The sequence below is a fragment of the Conger conger genome, chromosome 1 (assembly GCF_963514075.1).
Source record: "Conger conger chromosome 1, fConCon1.1, whole genome shotgun sequence".
Lineage (NCBI taxonomy): Eukaryota > Metazoa > Chordata > Actinopteri > Anguilliformes > Congridae > Conger > Conger conger.
Genome location: NC_083760.1, coordinates 37,223,622 through 37,245,033, shown reverse-complemented (window position 1 = coordinate 37,245,033; position 21,412 = coordinate 37,223,622). Strand labels below are relative to the sequence as shown.

Here is a 21,412-nt window from a genome sequence, read left to right as displayed (position 1 = left end):
ATAGGAATCACAAGAAGATGTGTCTGTAGCCTGTACTCAAATACATAGCTCTGATTAGACTTGGCTTTCCTTGGGTCAAGGGCAATCAAATGAAGTCCTGAAAGACTTCTTACTCTGCCACATAGGCCATGCCATCCTGGAAAAATGGAGCTTCCAACATCCACAATGTCATTGTCCAAACTCAAGCCCTGTGATTTATGATTTATGAATTTATGACACTACAGAGGTAAGAGGGAATTGCTCTCATATGACATATATATCTCTGATAATTAAAAATTTCAGATTCATTCAATGGCACATACTTCACCAATGGAGTCAAATTTGACTCAAACAGAAGTCATTTTGTCTGTACAGATATCAATAACTGTACCTATTGCACCATTTACCAAACCTAGATCTATGTCTTCATTCCTTCACAGTATCACTCTGGCATTCTTAGAAAGATGAAGAACACTTCAACTCTAGCTGTCCTAGACATATAACCTTTTCAAGACTTCCACTTTCTCAAAGATTCTGTTAACATCTTTGGACTGATGTGGTTGCGATCCACTTTGTCAACTGCTGGAATTGGTTTGATTTTCGCTCTCAAACAGAAGTCGGTTGAAGTGGTCACAGGCATCCAGATTTGCCATTAAACAAACTGGTGCTTTCCCTGCAACATGGAGACTGGTGTAGATTGCAGCTGCTTGTAAGTGCACATCAGTAGGACCAGTGACCAACTGCTTGTTTAACATGGTAATTGCAGAACTGGTGAGATCACATTCTGAAGTCAGTGAGGATATTTCCATACACCTCATTTTTAGATTGGCACATGTTGTCAGTTCAGAATATTCTCTCACAGATTGATATTGCCGATACTCCCAATCACTCTTCTGGAATCTGAGTCATAAAAATGGGTTTACCTTTAACAGGTGTGAGCTGCAACAGATCCACAAAGACAATGATATGTCTTCCAGCAAACGGAAGATCCTCAGATGTTCTAAGGACTTCAGAAAAGCGAAGGTGGATGAAGGCTAACATGATATTAGACACCATACACCATGCTAACCATGCATGATATTAGACACGAGATTTGTCATTGTGTATGTCATCCTCAAGCTCTTGGAGCTCTGTCTTCTCATGTTTTGTAATATAAGCAGGCACATGACTGGCAAGGGCTAATGAATTGACAGCAACAAACTGAACATGAATGTTTGCTTGCCATGCTAAAAGAAGAGCAGGATTGTAAAATAATGTCAAATATCCTGCTTTTTGCGGACATTGTCATAGACTTGTTTTGTCGGCTTAGAGAATAGGTCATTCAGTCTGCCATTGTTGAACAATTTTCATGGGAAACCAAACCTACAACGAGTGTAGTATCTGTTATTCACTTTATCCTTTCTTTGACAGTATTTGTTGAATTGATGAACTTGGAAAGCTTCGACAAGTGCATGCAAGATAGGAGAATCTATGGAGCTTGGAAAGGAACATGTCACATGTTTGGATAAGAACTCCATTATAGAACTTTCCTCACTGTCACCAATGCAAGGAACATGTGAATATGAGGTGCCCCTCTAAATTGTGAGACCTCTCCAAGAGGAGGATTCTTTTTGTTGCAAATTAACTGCAAAAGTGCATGGAAATGGTGATGGAAATGTCGAGAGACAGTAACAGGATCCATTAAACAAAGCTCACCTGGAGTCATGAATGTCAATCCTGATATCTGCATTCTGCCAATTCAGCAAGGATGTAAGTTCTGAAAAAAAGTGCCGAAGCATGCACATGACTTCTTAAGTTCCGCGCATGTTACTGAGAATTTCCTGGATATTTACACAAAGAGATTTGTCCTTTTCATCAAGTTTTCTCAAGAATTCATGGGCTGTCATGGAGGTGAATTGAGATCTACTTTTTAACATTTCAGGGTGTGTGCACAATGCTTGCTGATAAGGAATTCAACTCACTCTCCCAAAGCAAATGAAATATGTATTCCATGTTCCTGCGAAATCTTGGGTCAATAGACAGCAGCCGAGATGACCTATATTCAGTAGATATATTTTATTTTCCCTCTCAGAAAAAGGACAGCAACTCAAAAGTTTTATCCCTGCTTAGAGGTTTGCCCTCCACACGATGCATCTCCAACGGTGTCTTTACCTTGCAAGGGATGGATTGTGTACTGAGGATAAATATCTGGAATGTCTTGAGGTAATACCAGTGTTCCAGTGTTCCTCCTTTTGGAGTTGCTTCTGTGTCACCAACTGATAGCTGGTTTGACAAGGAGTTGACAGCATAAAAATTATTTATCCTTTTTAGAGTATCGAATACATTGTTAGCCTTGCCAGCATTGACAATATGCTGTCAGATAGAGTACGTTTTTTTGTTGGATAATCAAGCTATTGATGGTAGACAGGTTTGGAGACAGAGGCTGTAGGGGAAAATTCACAGAACAAAAGATCTCCCTCCTAAAAGCATGATAAACAATCACAAGTCAAAATCAGACTCCATCTTGATGAGCAGGCTGGTTCCTCCAAAACTCTCGACGATGTATGCTAAAAGTGTATCAATATATCCATATTAAAGTATGATATGTACCCTGTATAGTTTCAAACTGATCAACTGCTAAATTGTGCTAGAATTACACAGTGAACCCGAACTGTGTCAAGGACAGCGGGCAAAGCGAGATATGCCTTTACAGCTGATTTCTCCGGGACTCTCGATGTTTTATGCCAGAAGTGTATCTATATGCAAGTGACTTATAATCAATATATCCCATGTACGCTGCTTGTTATCAAATCGAATGATCCTAGAACATTAATTATAGCTGAGTTTATGAAAACGCAAGAAACCACAGTGAAAACTGTTGAAATGAGAGCAAAGAATGCAACGTACATTTACTCACTTAGAAGAGAATAATTAATAAAATGTTTAGTATGTCTGTATATTAGAAAAGAATATTAGAAGATCATATTAATCAAATGTTTAGTATGTCTGTATATTTTCAATTATTACTGCTGCTTAGTTCGTCTTATAAAAGCGAAAGATACACGAAAGACGTGACGTGTATGGATGACGCGTGTGTTAGAGGGGGGGGGCATCCAGAACTTTATGAGGTCTGGTAGTTTTCCACTCTGCCAAGAGCAGGTGTGGAGGTGTGGTGAAGTGAGGACGGGGGGAGTCCTGAACTTTGTTCGTAGTTGGCAGAACGCCCTGAACTTTGTACAGAGCTGGCAGAGCATAAGGACCTTTGGCGATTTGCCACAATGACGTTGTGGGAGGAGCTTTGGGAGGAGTTAAGATAAGAACAGTGTTGGTGATTTGCCACAATGAGGTTTGAGAAGGGGTTGTAGGAGGAGTAACTGTGTATAAAATGGGTCTAAAAATGACTGTCGGGGTTCAGTTCTGGAGAACTGATCCGGCTTTATGCACGTGTGCTAATAAAGTCTGATTTTGAGTTTTGGACTCTGTGGTTTCCTAGACACGACAAGGCAAAGGCTGCCTTTCTTTGGAAAGAACAGTTTGGAATGGCTTAACTGTCTGTCTGAGTATCTTCTTCAAGAGATTTAAACCTCTCAGTTGACTAGGAACTGGATCTGCAAACATTCCATGTAGAATGCAATGGCTAGGCATTTTCTTTGATGCTATAAGCCTTTGACAAAATTGGCAAAGGTGAATGTCTTCCTCAACTTCAGGGTCATGCTTTAGAATCAAATAGGCCAAAAACTGGGACCATTACATTACAGGCATTTGGCAGACGCTCTCATCCAGAGTGACGTACAGTTGATTAGACTAAGCAGGAGACAATCCTCCCCTGGAGCAATGCAGGGTTAAGGGCCTTGCTCAAGGGCCCAACAGCTGTGCGGATCTCCGAAGCCGCGGGGTCTCCGCAGATAGTTAAGCTTAACTTAGGGCAAAGTGGAGCTTTAGAATGTAGACCGCTGTTTGTGCACGTGAGTTCGCCAATACATTGCTTGCAGAAAACGTAATTTGTCCACTTTTTTACTTCACAGTATAGGTGATCAAACGTACAATAACTAAGTGCTAGCATGTTCTAAGCCTTTACTGGTCCCTGTACGAGGTTAGCATGATGTAGCTAGCATACGCGAATAGCACAAAGCCATAAAATTTGCTTTTTAACGGCACTTGGTCATTCGAACGATAGAAATAAAAGCATTCGTTCAACGGCACCAAATATTTCTATCGTACCGTCCATAAATCGCAAAAGTCCCACCATAGGATTTATTTAAATCTTTAAAAGTTATACATTTTCTGAATCGTCATTAATTTATCTTGTTGCTATCAGTGATTCGGCTACTTAAACGTAGACGCATGCTCGAGAGCGTTAACATGATTGAAGTCTGACATGTCGATTGTCAAAATCCATTGAAACTATTAAAAAGTAACCAGGGACTTTGGACTTATAAGGCTGGACATACTGAGTATCCAGCAAAAATATTGACCTGGCTACAGTCACAATTCTGAGAGTTCGAACTGCCACCAACTGCCATGTAAGAGCGCGTGAAGTAAACCAGTAAAAGCTATTGTTGCGTCACCATTTTCGAGCTCCATAAATGTAAAAAATTGAATGTTGGGTGAAATCTGCCCGTTTTTCGGGGCAGTCGGGGTCCAGCATTTAACATTGATGGAATGCTGGTAAAATGAGCACTTAAAAGCCACAAAAACAGTAATCACATTAAAATTCCACCTAAGCAGAATTATTGTCCACAACATGTTAATTTAAGGTTAAACTGAGATTTTAATCATAATATTCATGTTGATTTCCGGAAATAAATTTTTCGGTTGTCCTCCCTACTTAACTTCCCCTAACTTCTCCCATTCATTCTCAACGGTAGTTCTTAACACTTCGGATGTAATATATTCTTGGCCGCACGTTGATATCGCGGCGCTGTTAAATGAATGACGTCTTTTCAGTGCAGTGCGAAATCGCCTGGTGCGATTAATTTCCATGGGCGCCGACGCACGTTTCGCTAAATCTATCAAAATAATTATTTTACTACTAACATGATATTCATGTTGTTGAGGTATTCCCAGAATATTTTCAATAAAATTGCCTGTAGTTTAATCAGTTACTGCGATGTATTATTGTTATTTTGAATGTTCCAATTGTTCGCTTTTTTATGAGGGAAAATTACAGGTAAACGGGATAATGTCTCTGCAGGTCTGTTTCTCAACGTCGTAGCCAGCTACATTAACATGCTATCACATGAAGGTTTAAAATATCACCGTCATTAATAGTATTGCCAATTTGTATCTACGTTTGATTCACTGTGTCATGAAGGCTTAGACATAAAATGTATTATTGTTACTCTTATTTCACTGCTATTGTAAAAGCAGTAAGTAGCGCCAATGCCAATTGTTTATTGTCATAGGCCTAACTTACTGTCATTCAGATATCTTATTTTGGTATATGTTACTTTATTTACCATTAATATATTATTGTTGTTGTTGTTAACTTGCCCATATTATGTAGTTGCCCAGTTTAAGTACTTAAATAATACAGCAGTTTCCACAATAATTATATTCTACAATATTTACACCCATGTTACCTTAAATTATATGAATGTACAGTAAATACATAATTATTGTTTTGTTTTTTCTTTGTTTAGTACAATAATGCCAGGCATTACAGTATAATTAGGCACATAGTATAATTAGTACGGGTCTCTTGGTTACTTTCATCCTAACTCATGTTACTTTGATATCTTCAGGTGATCAGCATGTGGAGGAGTGTATATTTTCTCCCAGGTAGGCTACAGATGTGCTTCCAAAGAGGTCTGTGAAGTCCTTGGCAAAATCAGAACAATACCAGTACTTAACACCAGTCCTGAGAAGCTTCAGGAGACCCAGCAGTTGTGGCAGCATCTGACTTTCGGGAGATGGTTATTCCAACTGCCCCAGTCCCAAGACCAGTCTCCTTTAATACCTGTGCATATCAACCCTGCTAATATTGTTACAAACAACAATACATCATTATTCACTCATATATTTGTTGCTGTTGTTGTGTTTATGTGTTCATAAGAATTGTAATATGCAATTCCCTCCGTAATTACTACGTACAAAAACATTAATTTAGCTCAGTACACCACAATTTTATATTCATAAACAAATGATTCAAAGTGCAAGTTTTTTCATTAAAGGGTATTATACATTCTAGTTTCACCATGTAGACATGACAGCACTTTTTAAACATAATCCCCCATTTCAGGGCACCATAATGTTTGGGACATATTTATGTGATGTAAATGATTCATGTTTACTGCATATTTTTTGTATGCATGACTGCTTGAAGTCTGTGACCCACTGAGACATTACTGTAGTCTTCTGTGGACAGTAGTCTCTGACACATCCACGCTTGCCTCTTGAAGAGTGTTTCTGATCGTTCGGTCACGTGTTTGGCGATTTTTCTTCATTCTGATGAGAATTCTTCAGCTACCAGCTGTAGAGGTCTTACTTGGCTTGCCATGCCCTTTGCCCCATTACATGTTCTCTCTCCTTAATGCTGTTCTAAACAGTTGATTGAGTTACACCTAAGGTTTGACATAACAAAACAGACATTACAGATTTTTATTTTTCAGTCTCATAATGGCTTCCTGACATTCATTGGATCAACTTTGGCCCTCATGTTTAATGACAATAATACAAACCAGAGGCAAGAAAAAGCTTAGAAAAATATGGTGTTTATGGTTATGATGTATAAAACACACTGTAATTTCAATATGCTGAAACCAAAGTCTGCCCTTCAATATTTCCTGAGAATATACATTTTTACCGCATGTCAATTGTTTGATTGCAAATCTAAAAGTAGTAGAGTAGTAGAATACAGAGTCGAATAAAAAAATGTCTTTGTCCTAAACATTACAGATGGCACTGTATATAACACTGTAATCTTTTTTTGTGTATGTAAGAAATTGCAATAATTGACGTAATGTCAGTACTTGTAGAACTTTCCGTATATTGACATACACTGCTATTTGCACGTACTACTTTTATGTTGCCTCATTGTGTTAGTGTAAATATGTTTATACAGTTCTGTACTTTAATAAGCTATACCCTTCACCTCAGATACGTATTTTGCATGTTCTATTTGACAATATACACTCAGTGAGCACTGTATTAGGTATTTATTAGACGTATTAGGTCTTCTGCTGCTGTAGTCTATCCACCTAGAGGTTTGACGCATTGTATGTTCAGAAATCTGTTCACTGATGTAATGTATAGTTATTTGCATTACTGTCACCTTCCTGTCAGCTTAGACCAGTCTGGCCCTTCTCCATTACCTCGCTCATCCTCAAGCCATTTCCGTCTGCAGAACTGCCGATCACTGAATGTTTTTTTTGGTTTTTCGCACCATTCTGAGTAAACTCAAGAGACTGTTATGCGTGAAAATCCCAGGAGATCAGCAGTTACAGAAATACTTGTTCTGTCCTGCCGGTCTGGCACCAACAAACATGCCACAGTCAAAATCACTGAGATCACATAAACTGAAGCTCCTGACCTGTATCTGCATGATTTTATGCATTGCACTGCTGCCACGATTGGCTGATTAAATGGTAAATGGCAGGCGTTTATATAGCGCCTTTATCCAAAGCGCTGTACAATTGATGCTTCTCCATTCACCCATTCATACACACACTCACAGCGATTGGCTGCCATGCAAGGCCCCGACCAGCTCGTCAGGAGTATTTGGGGGTTAGGTGTCTTGCTCAGGGACACTTCGACACAGCCCGGGCGGGGGATCGAACTGGCAACCCTCCGACTGCCAGACAACTGCTCTTACTGCCTGAGCCATGTCGCCCAAGACTAAGTAGGTGTTCCTAATAAAGTTCTCAGTGAGTGGATATTTTGGCAATTGCTGTCCGTATCTGTGTGCATGGATAGTAGACAAGTTGTAAATATTGTTCTCCTTCAGTTGCCATAAAAACTTCCAACCAGCTGCCTGCCTTTCATTTTATTTCCTGTTTGTTATTATTAATTTGAATGTGAAGTTTGTCAGGATTAGAAGATTAAATTATATACTTTTATGATCTGTCATGACCTGGCTCACTGGCCGTGACAAAGAGGGACACACACACTGACGCATTTAAAAAACAAGGTCAAATTTATTTGAAATAACCAGTTAACAAAAATGTGTAGTGTGAAAGTCAGTTGCATCAGTAGTGTGAGTGAGTGGATGTGTGAAAAGTATGCTGAAGCAATGTTTGGGTTTGCAATCTGATGCAATTTTTCAGAGTGAACAGTTGGGGGACAAGGCCAAATACCTTAATTGTAATGTGAGATATTATATTCTACTATTAAGTAGAATGAAGGCAGAAAGGATTTCCTATCCATAGTGAAATGGAGGTGGAGACCAAATCTAATTACAGAACAAACATGACTATGGGACAATTGTACAAGGAAACTTTCCATTATTTATGTCATGGTTTGCCAAAGGGTGGATTCGAGCTGTGGTGACCATTGTAAGGCTCTACACCTACGCGCGACTGGCCCCCGCGGGCTACACTGGAATTCAAACCACAAAACCTTGCGTTTTCCCAGTCATTTACGCTACAGGCCGCCCCAGGCCGTTGGGACCAGAAGTCATTATCTTTAAATACAAACATTCATTCAAATTTTTTTAAAAGCAACGTTAGCTAGCTATGCTCAGTCAAGTTAAATCCGCTACTCAGACCTAGACATGGATGCATAGCAAGCGGCTAAGTGAACTAATCTAACGTTAGCTAGCTAAATGTTCGCTTACCAATCGTTCTAGGGTATGTTTTTTAAGAAAGTAATTACCTGATTGTGTCGCAAATGTCGGCCTGCAGCTTTCTTGGATAACCAGGCATAGACAGATTCTCATAGCTCATCTAGATTGGGTAGGGTTCTGAATCGTGGGTCTAGTGCTGTGCTCTTCTGAGGAGTAGGGTGAGCTTCCCCGGAGTACCTGTCCAAGAAATCTCGGAGGATTGAACTCTTCGTTGGGTGACATGCTCTGATCAATCATGCACTTCAGTGGCATAATGAGTCACACTGTGGGCTGTTTTTCGGTGCACACAACAGTTGTGGCTGTCTTCAGCGGCTTGAGCAGCTTCGCAATGTCTTCTGCATCAGATATATCATTGCAATCAAGAGTATCAATGTCTCTGGCATTTCTTCGAATGTCTGGGCTGCTCAGAGCTGCTTTCACAGCAGCTTGTTGCTCCACGTAGCAATCAAGCACCTCATACGTGCTGTTCCACCGGGTTGGGACATCAGTGAGTAGTTTATGGCATGGCAAGTGCAGCAGGGTCTGGTTGGAGGCCAACACTGCGGTGGTCATGGAACTCCTATGGAAGAACGCTGTGACTCTTCACACACGGCCAAGGAGACGACTGACGCGGGTTACCTGCAAGCCTCGCTGGGTAGCTAGATTAAGAGTGTGCGCTGAACACTTGATATGAGGTCGGAGACCGCTTTCACTCACCGCGATGTCCATATTACGCATATTGTCTGTAACAACACCAATGGTGTTATTTGGCCTTTTCAACTCACATTCTGCAACAGCTGTTTTCAAGACTTTGGCTATGTTCACTCCGGTTTGCAGAACAAAACTTGGCATCTCCCAGTTATCGTTGATGATGTGATATGTGATGGTGATGTAGCTCTGGGTGGCACGGGACGTGTAACTGTCAGTTGTGACGGAGATGCAGTCGGCATTCTTCAGACTCTCTGTCACGTTTTGTTTTGTTTCTTTGTAGAGATTGGGTATGACATTGTGCGAAAAGTGTGCACGGGATGGTATATTATATTCGGGCTCCAGTGTGATGATCATTTTCTGAAATCCCTTGAAAATGGCCTCAGGTCATGAGCCATGTACTTGCCAATGGATTTACTTATCTCTTTTGATCGCGCACTTGATGGGGGTGTAGTTGGTGCAAATGAGTTAAGTGTTGTCTGTCCTTTAGGTTGTTTCTGTGCTGGGTTCTGCTTTAATGTATCTCTGTGGTGCTGTTGAAGATGGTGATTCATATTTCTGGTGTCTGGTGTTGGTGGCTTTGCATAGCTTAGACGCAGTGTTTGTCTTGTCGATGACTCTATTACCATTTTCATTTAGCACTGGAAACTCAAAGAACCACCAAACAAATTATTTATATCCAGGTGAAGCATCCTCAATTTCCATCTCAGTGTCCATGTTGACTGCAAAGTTATCCCTTTGTCGCGTGTAATGGTGTAATGGAAGTTTATTTCGAGAGATACATTTTTCAGCACCATGATGCATGATCGTCACGTTTCTGTATCGCGAAATTCCGTACTACGATATTTCGTCCCATCCCTATAAAGATGTGCCTCATTTTGGGTGATACATGCTTGAATTTCTTTTTTTGCTACTTTATTACAGTTGTCACAATCCGAGTGACAAATGCATTTGACACTACTTTTTTTGTAGTATCCCTTATGCCTGGCTCTGATGCTACATCTTTTAGAGCCAACTTCTCTGATTTGCTGCACAGACATGGGTCTCTTGTGTTCTGTTATACTCATCCTGCTGTCTTTTCTTTCTGTGAAAGTAGAGCTTTAGAATGTAGACCGCTGTGTGTGCACGTGTAACCGATGTGATCTCACATTGTGTTTGTAGAATAACTGAGCCCACGTCTGGAGTAGCTGTTCACAGCAATGGCGTTTATTCTTATGCAATCAGGACCTCTGATGACAGAACAGAAAATAACCAAACTGGGAAGAACGTAAGGTGCATCATTCCCTTAAAGGTTGCCATACAGATAATTTAAAGTGACAGAGCACTGAACCACCGTATGCATATGTACACTTCTGGTACAAATGTAAACATTATTAATCATGTTACACCCTCCCCCTCTGAATTACACCTGCCCTAACAAAATAAGCATGAGGCATGCAAAGCCTTGCAATTATATGTCACCAAACATTCCATAGAATGAGGGAGTCAAACTAAATCCCCAGGTAAACATGCCTATTGCATGTTAATCACACTTGGTAACAATGAGAAAATTGGCCCCAATGAAAATAAAAGACCAAAAATTGGAGGGAAAGATTTTTTAGATTTTTTAGATAATTGGTATCCACTCTAAACTGTAAACTCAAAGAATCTCACACCAATATGGCTACTTTCTTAAACTCATTACCCTAGACTCTCTGTGTCTGCATTGTTTCAATGAGTCTCCTAACAGGTTTAAAGTAACACCCCGCCCTCGACATAGTACGTCTACCAGTCTCTGTTGTCTGACAGTCTGGAACAGAAGTCAGGGGGACAGTCATGACAGAGTTACCATCACCATAAGGTTGCACTAAGTCACAGGTAAGAGTTGGGTGGTGAACAGGATTTGAATGACAGTGTCTTAAGTCAGAGTCCATGCGTTGGGAGTCGTGCCTTTGTGCCTGATGGCAGAGTCCACTGACTTGGGGCCGTTATCCACAGTTTCCTCCTCAGTAATATCTGTCAACGGGTCAGAACCAGGAGCCAACCCAGGTCCCTCACTTGACCTGCACTCTTTTTCCATGTGACTCGATCTCCCATCCTCCGACACATCACTAATCAGCTCTGACACCCACACACTTGTTCTCTCCTCAGCATTCATCTCATCAGTAGGTGCATTACTTTCATCAGAACTGGTGACTTCATCATTTGTTTGCTCTGGTGTGTCAGCCAGTGGCAGGAAGTTAACCAGCATGATGAGGTTGCGGTGCACAGTCTTCTCGTGGCCAGTGGAAGTGTTGTGGATCCTATACACATAAATGTCACAGTTCTTCTCCGCAACAACATAAAGCATATTCTCCCATCTGTCTGCCAGTTTTCTTCTTCCACGTTCCCCTTTGTTTGCCAGCACACATCTTCGACAGCACTTGACATAGTCCTTGACATCAGCCTCCAGTCCTTGCCAGAAGAACCTCTGTCTTGTCAACCACAGCATCCGTTGCTGACCTTGATGTCCGGCCTCATCATGGACACCGTTCAGGACTGCTGGCTTCAGTGAAGCAGGCACAACATATTGGTAGGACATCTTCTTGGATACTGGTTCCTTCATCACACGATATAGCACTCCCATTCGGACAACTTCTACCATGCCTTAAGCAGTCTCACAGCCCCCAATGGCTTGTGGCCACATTCTCTTCTCAAAGGCCTCTGACCCCTCTCCACATAGGAAATCTCCCCGGTCCCTGCAGTCAAAGGACAGCTCTCCAGACCAACGAAAAACTGCACCCTCTCAGCTTGCACTCCAACTGCCTCGTCCAGCAGCTCCTTCTAGGGGACTCTTGTGAGCCTGTGGAGGGAACTGGGCTTCACAAAGGGCTGCCGGCTCAACGCATCCACTACCACATTCCTGGGCCCCGGGATATACTTGATGTCAATCTCAAACAGGGCCCACTTGGTAACCCACCTTTGCTCACATGCATCTAGTTTGGGTTTGGACAGGATGTATGTCAGGGGGTTGTTATCTGTCCAGACCGTGAATGGGCACCCTTTTAGCCAATGGCTAAACTTATCACAGACGGCCCAACAAAGAGCAAAAATCTCCAGCCTATGAGCAGGATATTTAGACTGCGCATCGGTCAGTGACTTACTCGCAAAAGTCACCAGTCTGGCCTTGTTCCCACCTTCAGGCACCTGTAAGAGCACAGCACCCAGACCATTGCTCGACGCATCCACAGACAGCAGGAATGGCTTGTTAAAGTCTGAGTGAACCAGGAGGACCTGATCAAGGAGAGCTTGTTCTAGATCAGGGGTGTCAAACTCAATTGCACAGGGGGCCAAAACTCAAAGCACACTTTAGGTCGCGGGCCGAACAGGATAAACATTTATTGAACACGCTAAAACTAAATGTTTTTTTAACATAAATATGAATAAAAACAGACAGGAATATTATTCTAGAATAAATTAACTTAAACTTTATATAATTTAAAATACTTTGCTCTTGTCAAAATCATATCAATTCTAAATATGAACATGCTGCAAAAAACCCTGAAGAAACTAAATAAAAAATATGCTTTTCCGCAAAAGTAAAAATAACAAATCAAAACATTCAGTTTTCTTTGCTCTTGTGCCATTTTATAAAAAATAAACTTAAACTTTAAATATAAATAAATATTTTGCTCTCCATAAAAATATCTCCTGTCAAAATCATACAAATTCAAAATATGAGCATGGTCCAAAAACTCTGGAAATATAAATAAAATTAGTGCTTTTCAGCAAAAAATAACAAATCAAAACATTCAGTTTTCTTTGCTGTTTTGTCAGAGCTGGATGCTTGGGATCTTTTCTTGGCACCAAGGTTGTTTATGTTTGGTGTAAGATTCTGTGTTGTGGAGATTCTCAGAATGGACTGCAGGCGTTCATCAGTGAGACGACTCCTGTGTGCTGTTTTGTTAATCTTCATCACTGAGAACAGCTTCTCACACAGATATGTACTCCCAAACATGCACAAGGTTCAAGCCACATGTAGACGGAGCTGAGGCATTGCTTCAGGAATGGAGCAAATAAACTGTGCGGGCCCTACAGTGTCATACTTTGCCTTTAGTGTCTCATTACACTGCAGCTCTATCAGCTCCATCTGAATCTGTACAGGTGCAGTTTCCACGTCGATAAAGTTTACAGTTTGCGTTACAGTGCTCATTAAATGTTCCATTTTTAACACTTTACCACATAGCGTTTCCTTATGTATGATGCAGTGATATACTTTCAACTCACCAGTACAGTTCTCCTCCTGCATCTTTACCCGCATCCTCCCCACTAGCCCACTTTTTTCACTGCACATCGCCGGTGCTCCATCTGTTGTAAGTCCAATCAGTTTGTTCCAGGGCAGTTTCATGTCGGTTACACTTTGACATACCTTTTCAAAAATGTATTTTTCTGTCGTTGTCCCGTGCATTGATTTAATGTCCAATATTTCCTCTGTAACGCACAAACTGGAGTCCACTCCACGGATGAAGATGGCTAGCTGTGCAGTGTCCGTCATGTCAGTACTTTCATCCACAGCAAGACAGTATGCAATAATGTCTTTGCTTCTTTCCATCAACTGTGTTCTTAAATCAGTGGCCATCTCACAAACCCGATCAGCAACCGTATTTCTACTCAGGCTTACATTTGCCAATATCTGCCTGTTGTCTGGACACAAGACATCGCACACCTTCATCATGCAGCTCTTCAGAAACTCTCCCTCGGTAAATGACCGGGCTGATTTGGCTATCTCTTCTGCCACAATAAAGCTTGCTTTCACAGCAGCTTCACTTTGTGATTTTGCTCTGGTGAAAAACATCTGCTGAGATGTCAGATTCTTCTTTAACTCTTCTACTTTCTGTAGCTTCTGCTCTGCACTCAGGTTTTTCAGCTTATCCTGATGTCCAGGCGCTCGTCATTTCCCGCCTGGATTACTGCAACTCCCTCCTAGCCGGCCTCCCAGCGTGTGCCATCAAGCCCCTCCAGCTGGTCCAGAATGCTGCAGCCCGCCTGATCACCAGACAGCCCAGGTCGGCTCATGTCACCCCGCTTCTCATTGGCCTCCACTGGCTTCCTATTGCCGCACGCATCCGTTTCAAGGCCCTAGTGTTGGCATTTCAGGCTGCTAAGGGGACTGCCCCACCTTACATACAATCCCTGATCACTCCCTACTCCCCAGCTAGACCACTCTGGTCTGCCAGCTCTGGTCGCCTTACGGTTCCCTCTCTACGTGCACCTGGCGGTCGAGCTGCACGTTCACGCCTGTTTTCCATTCTGGTTCCTCAGTGGTGGAATGACTTGCCTACCACTGTCAGAACAGCAGAATCCCTCCCCCTATTTCGACGCAGACTCAAAACCCACCTTTTGAAACTCCTCCCTCCTGATTTCCCCTGCCCCTCCTTTCTGATATCCCTATCCTTGTCTAACCCCCCCCCCAAAAAAAAATAAATAAATAAAGATTTGCACTTATGATGACGACTATGTTTAGCACAGCATTTCATGTGTATTTTGCTAGTTCTGGATGTGATGCTTTGACTTATGGTAGAACCTATGCACTTGTAAATCGCTTTGGATTAAAAGCATCTGCCAAATGACAAAAATGTAAAAATGTAAATGTGATCTTAAGTTCCCCCATCCCACTATTATTCTGAGGACCCACCCCATCACCCACTGCTTTAGCGACTCTCAGACATGACACAATGCTTTCACCAATGGAGCGACCCTCCTGCTCAACAATACCTGCCAGTAGCTCAACTGAAACCTCCTTGTTCCCTGAGGGTGACACTGGCTCAGAAGAATCAGCTTGGGGTTTAAACACACTAGTGGCCTGTGCCTGTTGAGTAGTAGAACTTGGCAGTGAAGTAGAAGTAATGGGTTGGATTGTAGCAGTCTCATCTGCTGACCAAGGAGAACCAAACATAAAACGACCCCTACCCCGCCAATACTGCCTAACCCAGTAATGCTATCCATTATGAATCAGTGCATCAAATATGGGTGGGAAATCAGAGGAAAGGAACAGAAATATCAATGAACAATTAACCATAGGCTATACAGTAGAAAATGTCTGTATAGCAATATATAAAATGTACAAAAAAACATAACCATAAATTTAATGCCAATCCCTTGTAAAGTTGCTCAAATAATCATATTCAAAAGATTTATATATATACCAGGGGTTTCAAACTCAACTTACCTGGGGGCCGCTGGAGGTAGAGTCTGGGTGAGGCTGGGCCGCATCAAGTATTCCACAAAAAAAGGGTTTCAAGTATTCCAAAAAAAAAAAAAGTACAACTGATCCAATCTTCTCAATCTTTATTATTAACAGTTCTTCAACATCAATGGGTTCTTCAGAACATAGGCTTCTCTTGCCTACTCCTTGCTGCCAGAGACCTGGCAGCGCTTCCTCTCACACAGCTGAGCCACATTTGGCTTGAGGGAAGAAGCAGTTGAGATCCTCAGTATGGCCTGAAGATGCTCATCAGTAAGTTTGACTTATTAAAGTTCATGGTGGAAAAGAGCTTTTCACACAGATATGTGCTCCCAAAAAGGCACATGGTCCGCTTGAACATCCTGGAAAGCTCAGGGAAGGTGGGGGGCAATTCTCTCAAAAATTGTCCAAGCTTGTCTACTTTTCCACTCACCTCCCTGAACTTGGCTTTGAGTTCAGAATTGCACTGCAGGTCAATAAGCTCCATTTGAAGCACAGGAGGGACATCTTGTACAACAAAGGAGAAGGGGTCAGCAAAAATTTGAAAAGTGGCTCTGTGTGTCTTGAAGTCTGCAAACCTGTGATCAAATTCCTCACAATTCCTCACAATGGCATCAGCATACTTCTCACCACTGAATGGTGTGCCCACATCCATGAGTGCTTTGCATGCTGGGAAATGGCAGAGGTTTGTCAGAGAGCTGGGCTTTCCATAACACAAGTTTTGTGGAGAATGCTCTCATGTTGTCATAGGCTGCACTGACAAGCTGCCCCTGGCCTTGTAACTTCTTGTTCAGTACATTCAGCTCCTGTGTGATGTCAACAAGAAAAGCTAAGTCCATGAGCCATTTGGGATCACTTAGCACAGGAACAGCCATCCCATCCTTCTCCATGAAGGCTTTCACTTCTGCTCTCACCTCAAAAAACCCCCTGCTGAGCCAACGTACCTCGGTGAAGTAGAGCACATCCTCATATGCTGACTATTTCTTCCAAAAAGGCGCGGAACTCCTGGTGCTTCAAGCCCCTGGATCTGATATAGTTGATGCATTTCACAACGACAGACATCACATTGTCAAACTTCAGGCATTTGCTGCAAAGGGCCTGCTGATGGATAATGCAGTGCAGAGCAATGACCTCCTCCACACCCTCCTCTTCCAGTTTTCTTTGAACAAGTGCCACCAGTCCATTTCTTCTCCCTATCATTGATGGCGCTCCGTCGGTTGTTATTCCAGCAACCTCTTCCATGGCAAACCGGCATCCACAATGGCATCACACAGCTGGCGGAATATCTCCTGAGCGGTGGTCTGGCCATGCATTGGAATCACTGTGAGCAACTCCACGTCAACACCACGGACATCCATTGCGAGCTGCGCAGTGTCAGTGATGTCTGTGCTCTCATCAAGAGCGACTGAGTATACATGGAAATGTTTGGCTTTCTCACGCAGTTGATCAGATATGTTACCTGACAGGTCAGAAATGCGCTCTGTCTGCGTGGCTCTCCCTTCCTAGGAGCACGGGCTGGGTGACAGGATATATTTTCCTTCCACTTGGTGTCACTCCGGAATCACATTTCAACCAAGTGAGTAACGTTGCTAATTCGCGTTGGCTAACTTGACAACAAACGCCACCGGAAGCTGTCACGAGCCTGAGCTATGGTAGCCCATTAGTGATAAAAAAATATAAAAGCCCAGGGCAAGCGCAGCAAGCGTAACGACTCGGCAAAAAACGCGTGGGCCGCACTAACACTAAACTTTGATATCGTCCAGGCCCGCGGGCCGCGAGTTTGAGACCCCTGATATATAACTTATTTTGGACCGGCAATAACACAAAAGCCAGACCAATTCTGGCTCAATGTAGCATTAACTGTGGTACTCTACTACCACCATGTGGCCAAAACAGGAATTACCATGTTACTCGCTCTAAACAAAAAAACTTTGAAAACAAAGCATCGACCTTCAGAAATTATTGAAATCACTGTCTAAAACTACTATCTTGTTTGAAGTATACCTAATAACTAACTAACTATTCACAATCTCCAGATTTAGCCTAGAAGACATAGATTTTCACTCAGACTCAAGAAGCTAGGCTACCAGTACTACATGGGGAGACAGCCCTGGTTATTCTTGTCTGCTTGTGTGGTGTCGGTAGTCCTCTTCTGATGTCCAGCATGAACAAGAAGACCATCACGGCAGCAGTGTAACCGATGTGATCTTGGGTTGTGTTTGTAGAATAACAGCCCACGTCCGGAGTAGCTGTTCACAGCAATGGCGTTTATTCTTATGAAATCAGGACTTCTGATGACAAAACAGGAAAATATGGCAGTGATACTAGCAGTCTGTCGCACAATCGCCATATGCAGCATACATGCTGGCAAACAAAAAGATTAACATTAGCCCACCAGCAATGGCGATGGCAATAATGTAAAATAGCTAGCCTCCAGACCACACAGCATTATATTGCGATATCCACAACACACTCAACAAGTACATGTGTATCCCAAATATAATATTATGAAAGAACATTGGCACAATTAAATAGAGAAAATAAATATATTTGTGGTGCTTTGGAACTTGTCATCCTACTGCCAAAGCAGCATAACCGAACTGGAAAGAACGTCCACCCTTCCATCCATTATCTTAACCCACTTATCCTGAACAGGGTAGCAGGGGGACTGGAGCTTATCCCAGCATACATTGGGCGAAAGGCAGGAATACACTCTGGACAGGTCACCAGTCCATCACAGGGCATACACACCATTCACTCCATTCACTGGCAATTTAGACTCTCCAATCAGCCTAACCTGCCTGCAGGACTGTGGGAGGAAACCGGAGTACCCAGAGGAAACACACGCAAACATGGGGTGAACATGCAAACTCCACACAGAGCCCCGGCCGACCGGGATTTGAACCTTGCTGTGAGGCGGTAGTGCTACCCACTGCACCATCCGTGCTGCCAGGGTAGACTATTATATCTTAGTTATATAGCCAGCTAGTTACATAGCCAAATACGTTGCTTGCTCATAATTTAGCGTATTTGGTTAGCTAAAGTGAAAACTTCAAAAAGACAAAAAAATATAAATAGTGTTGTGTCGTACACAAAGTCAACATTTTATAAAGTCACCTGTTCGGCAAACATTTTCTTACTAGAACACTATGAAAAGACGGCAGGCTCTGTCAACTCTACACAGAGAGGCCCCGGCCGACCGGAATTTGAACCCAGGACCTCCTTGCTGTGAGGTGGCAGTGCTACCCACTGCACCATCCATGCCGCCCCTCCCCTGTGTCATTCTCTTAAAGGCGGCCACACAGATCATTTAAAGTGACAAAGCACTAAACCAAAGTATGCATATGTACACTTCTGGTACAATGGCAAGTGTAAACATTATTAACCATGTTACACACGTGAGCTCCCCAATACATTTCTTACAGAATGGTAATCAAACTTACAAGAACTAAGTGCTTGTGTGTTCTAGGCCTTTACTGGTCCCTGAATGAGGTTATTATGATGTAGCTAGAATAAACGAATAACACATACAATTTGCTTTTTAACTGCACTTGGTCATTCGAACAATATAAATTAAAGCATTCAAAAATGTCCATCTCCCTGTCCATAAATGACAAAAGTCCCGCTATAGGATCTATTTAAATATTTAAAAGCTGTATATTTTCTGAATCATCATCAGTTTCTCTTGGGCACTGTCAGTGAAGCAGCAAGATCTGGATGTACAGTTGCTATGTAAATTCAGTCAGAAGGATGCAGCATGATTATTTGCTATCTAAATGTAGGGGTATCACTCACAATATCACATATCTATTATCAATATACATTTAAACTATTCACCAATATCTGGGACCTTCAAGTTTTAAGGCGACATATGAGGAGTGTCCAGCGAAAATATTGACCTGGATACAGTCAGAATTCTGAAAGTTCAAACTGCCACCAACTGCCATGTACAGTGGTGTGAAAAAGTGTTTGCCCCCTTCCTGATTTCTTATTTTTTTGCATGTTTGTCACACTTAAATATTTCAGATCAAACAAATTTAAATATTATTCAAAGACAACACAAGTAAACACAAAATGCAGTTTTTAAATAAAGGTTTTTATTATTAAGGGAGAAAAAAAATCCAAACCTACATGGCCCTGTGTGAAAAAGTGATTGCCCCCTAAACCTAATAACTGGTTGGGCCACCCTTAGCAGCAATAACTGCAATCAAGCGTTTGCGATAACTTGCAATGAGTCTCTTACAGCGCTGTGGAAGAATTTTGGCCCACTCATCTTTGCAGAATTGTTGTAATTCAGCCACATTGGAGGGTTTGAGCATGAACCGCCTTTTTAAGGTCATGCCACAGCATCTCAATAGGATTCAGGTCAGGACTTTGACTAGGCCACTCCAAAGTCTTCATTTTGTTTTTCTCAGCGATTCAGAGGTGGACTTGCTGGTGTGTTTTGGATCATTGTCCTGCTGCAGAACCCAAGTTCGTTTCAGCTTGAGGTCACGAACAGATGGCCGGACATTCTCCTTCAGGATTTTTTGGTAGACAGCAGAATTCATGGTTCCATTTATCACAGCAAGTCTTCCAGGTCCTGAAGCAGCAGAACAGCCCCAGACCATCACACTACCACCACCATATTTTACTGCTGGTATGATGTTATTTTTCTGAAATGCGGTGTTACTTTTACGCCAGATGTAATGGGACACACACCTTCCAAAAAGTTCAACTTTTGTCTCGTCAGACCACAGAGTATTTTCCCAAAAGTCTTGGGGATCATCAAGATGTTTTCTGGCAAAATTGAGACGAGCCTTAATGTTCTTTTTGCTCAGCAGTGGTTTTCGTCTTGGAACTCTGCCATGCAGGCCATTTTTGCCCAGCCTCTTTCTTATGGTGGAGTCATCATGAACACTGACCTTAACTGAGGCAAGTGAGTTAAGGCAGTTCTTTGGATGTTCTTTTGTGACCCCTTGGATGAGTCGTCGCTGCGCTCTTGGGGTAATTTTGGTCGGCCGGCCACTCCTGGGAAGGTTCACCACTGTTCCATGTTTTCGCCATTTGTGGATAATGGCTCTCACTGTGGTTGGCTGGAGTCCCAAAGCTTTAGAAATGGCTTTATAACCTTTTCCAGACTGATAGATCTCAATTACTTTCTTTCTCATTTGTCCCTAAGCTCTCGGCATGATGTCTAGCTTTTGAGGATCATTTGGTCTACTTCACTTTGTCAGGCAGGTCCTATTTAAGTGATTTCTTGATTGAGAACAGGTGTGGCAGTAATCAGGCCTGGGTGTGGCTAGAGAAATTGAACTCAGGTTTGATAAACCACAGTTAAGTTATGTTTTAACAGGGGGGGCAATCACTTTTTCACACAGGGCCATGTAGGTTTGGATTTTTTTTCTCCCTTAATAATAAAAACCTTCATTTAAAAACTGCATTTTGTGTTTACTTGTGTTGCCTTTGACTAATATTTAAATTTGTTTGATGATCTGAAACATTTAAGTGTGACAAACATGCAAAAAAATAAGAAATCAGGAAGGGGGCAAACACTTTTTCACACCACTGTATGCGTGAAATCTGAAATCTGCCGTGCAGTGCCGTCAGGGTCCAGCATTTAACCTTGATGGAATGCTGCATTTAAAAGCCACAAAAACAGTCATTTTATCACATACAATTCCACATATGCACAATTTCTTTTCTTAAGTTAATTTAATATTTTAATCATAATATTCTTGTTGATTAAATTAGGGTTCAACCATTAGATTTTTTCCATTAGTTGAATTAATCAGTTGATTAAT

At 42.0% G+C, this 21,412-nt stretch overlaps 1 protein-coding gene across 1 annotated transcript; it reads right to left on the bottom strand.

Moving 5' to 3' along the window:
- Window positions 1–12,229: 12,229 nt before the first annotated feature.
- Window positions 12,230–16,987, bottom strand: LOC133124949 (protein FAM200A-like). The gene is made up of 6 exons (XM_061236595.1): window positions 16,879–16,987; window positions 16,063–16,298; window positions 15,615–15,647; window positions 13,482–14,318; window positions 12,550–12,679; window positions 12,230–12,423 (listed from the first exon to the last, which is right to left on the bottom strand). The coding sequence occupies exons 1-6, from the start codon at window positions 16,985–16,987 to the stop codon at window positions 12,230–12,232; spliced, it is 1,539 nt and encodes a 512-aa protein (XP_061092579.1).
- Window positions 16,988–21,412: the final 4,425 nt, after the last annotated feature.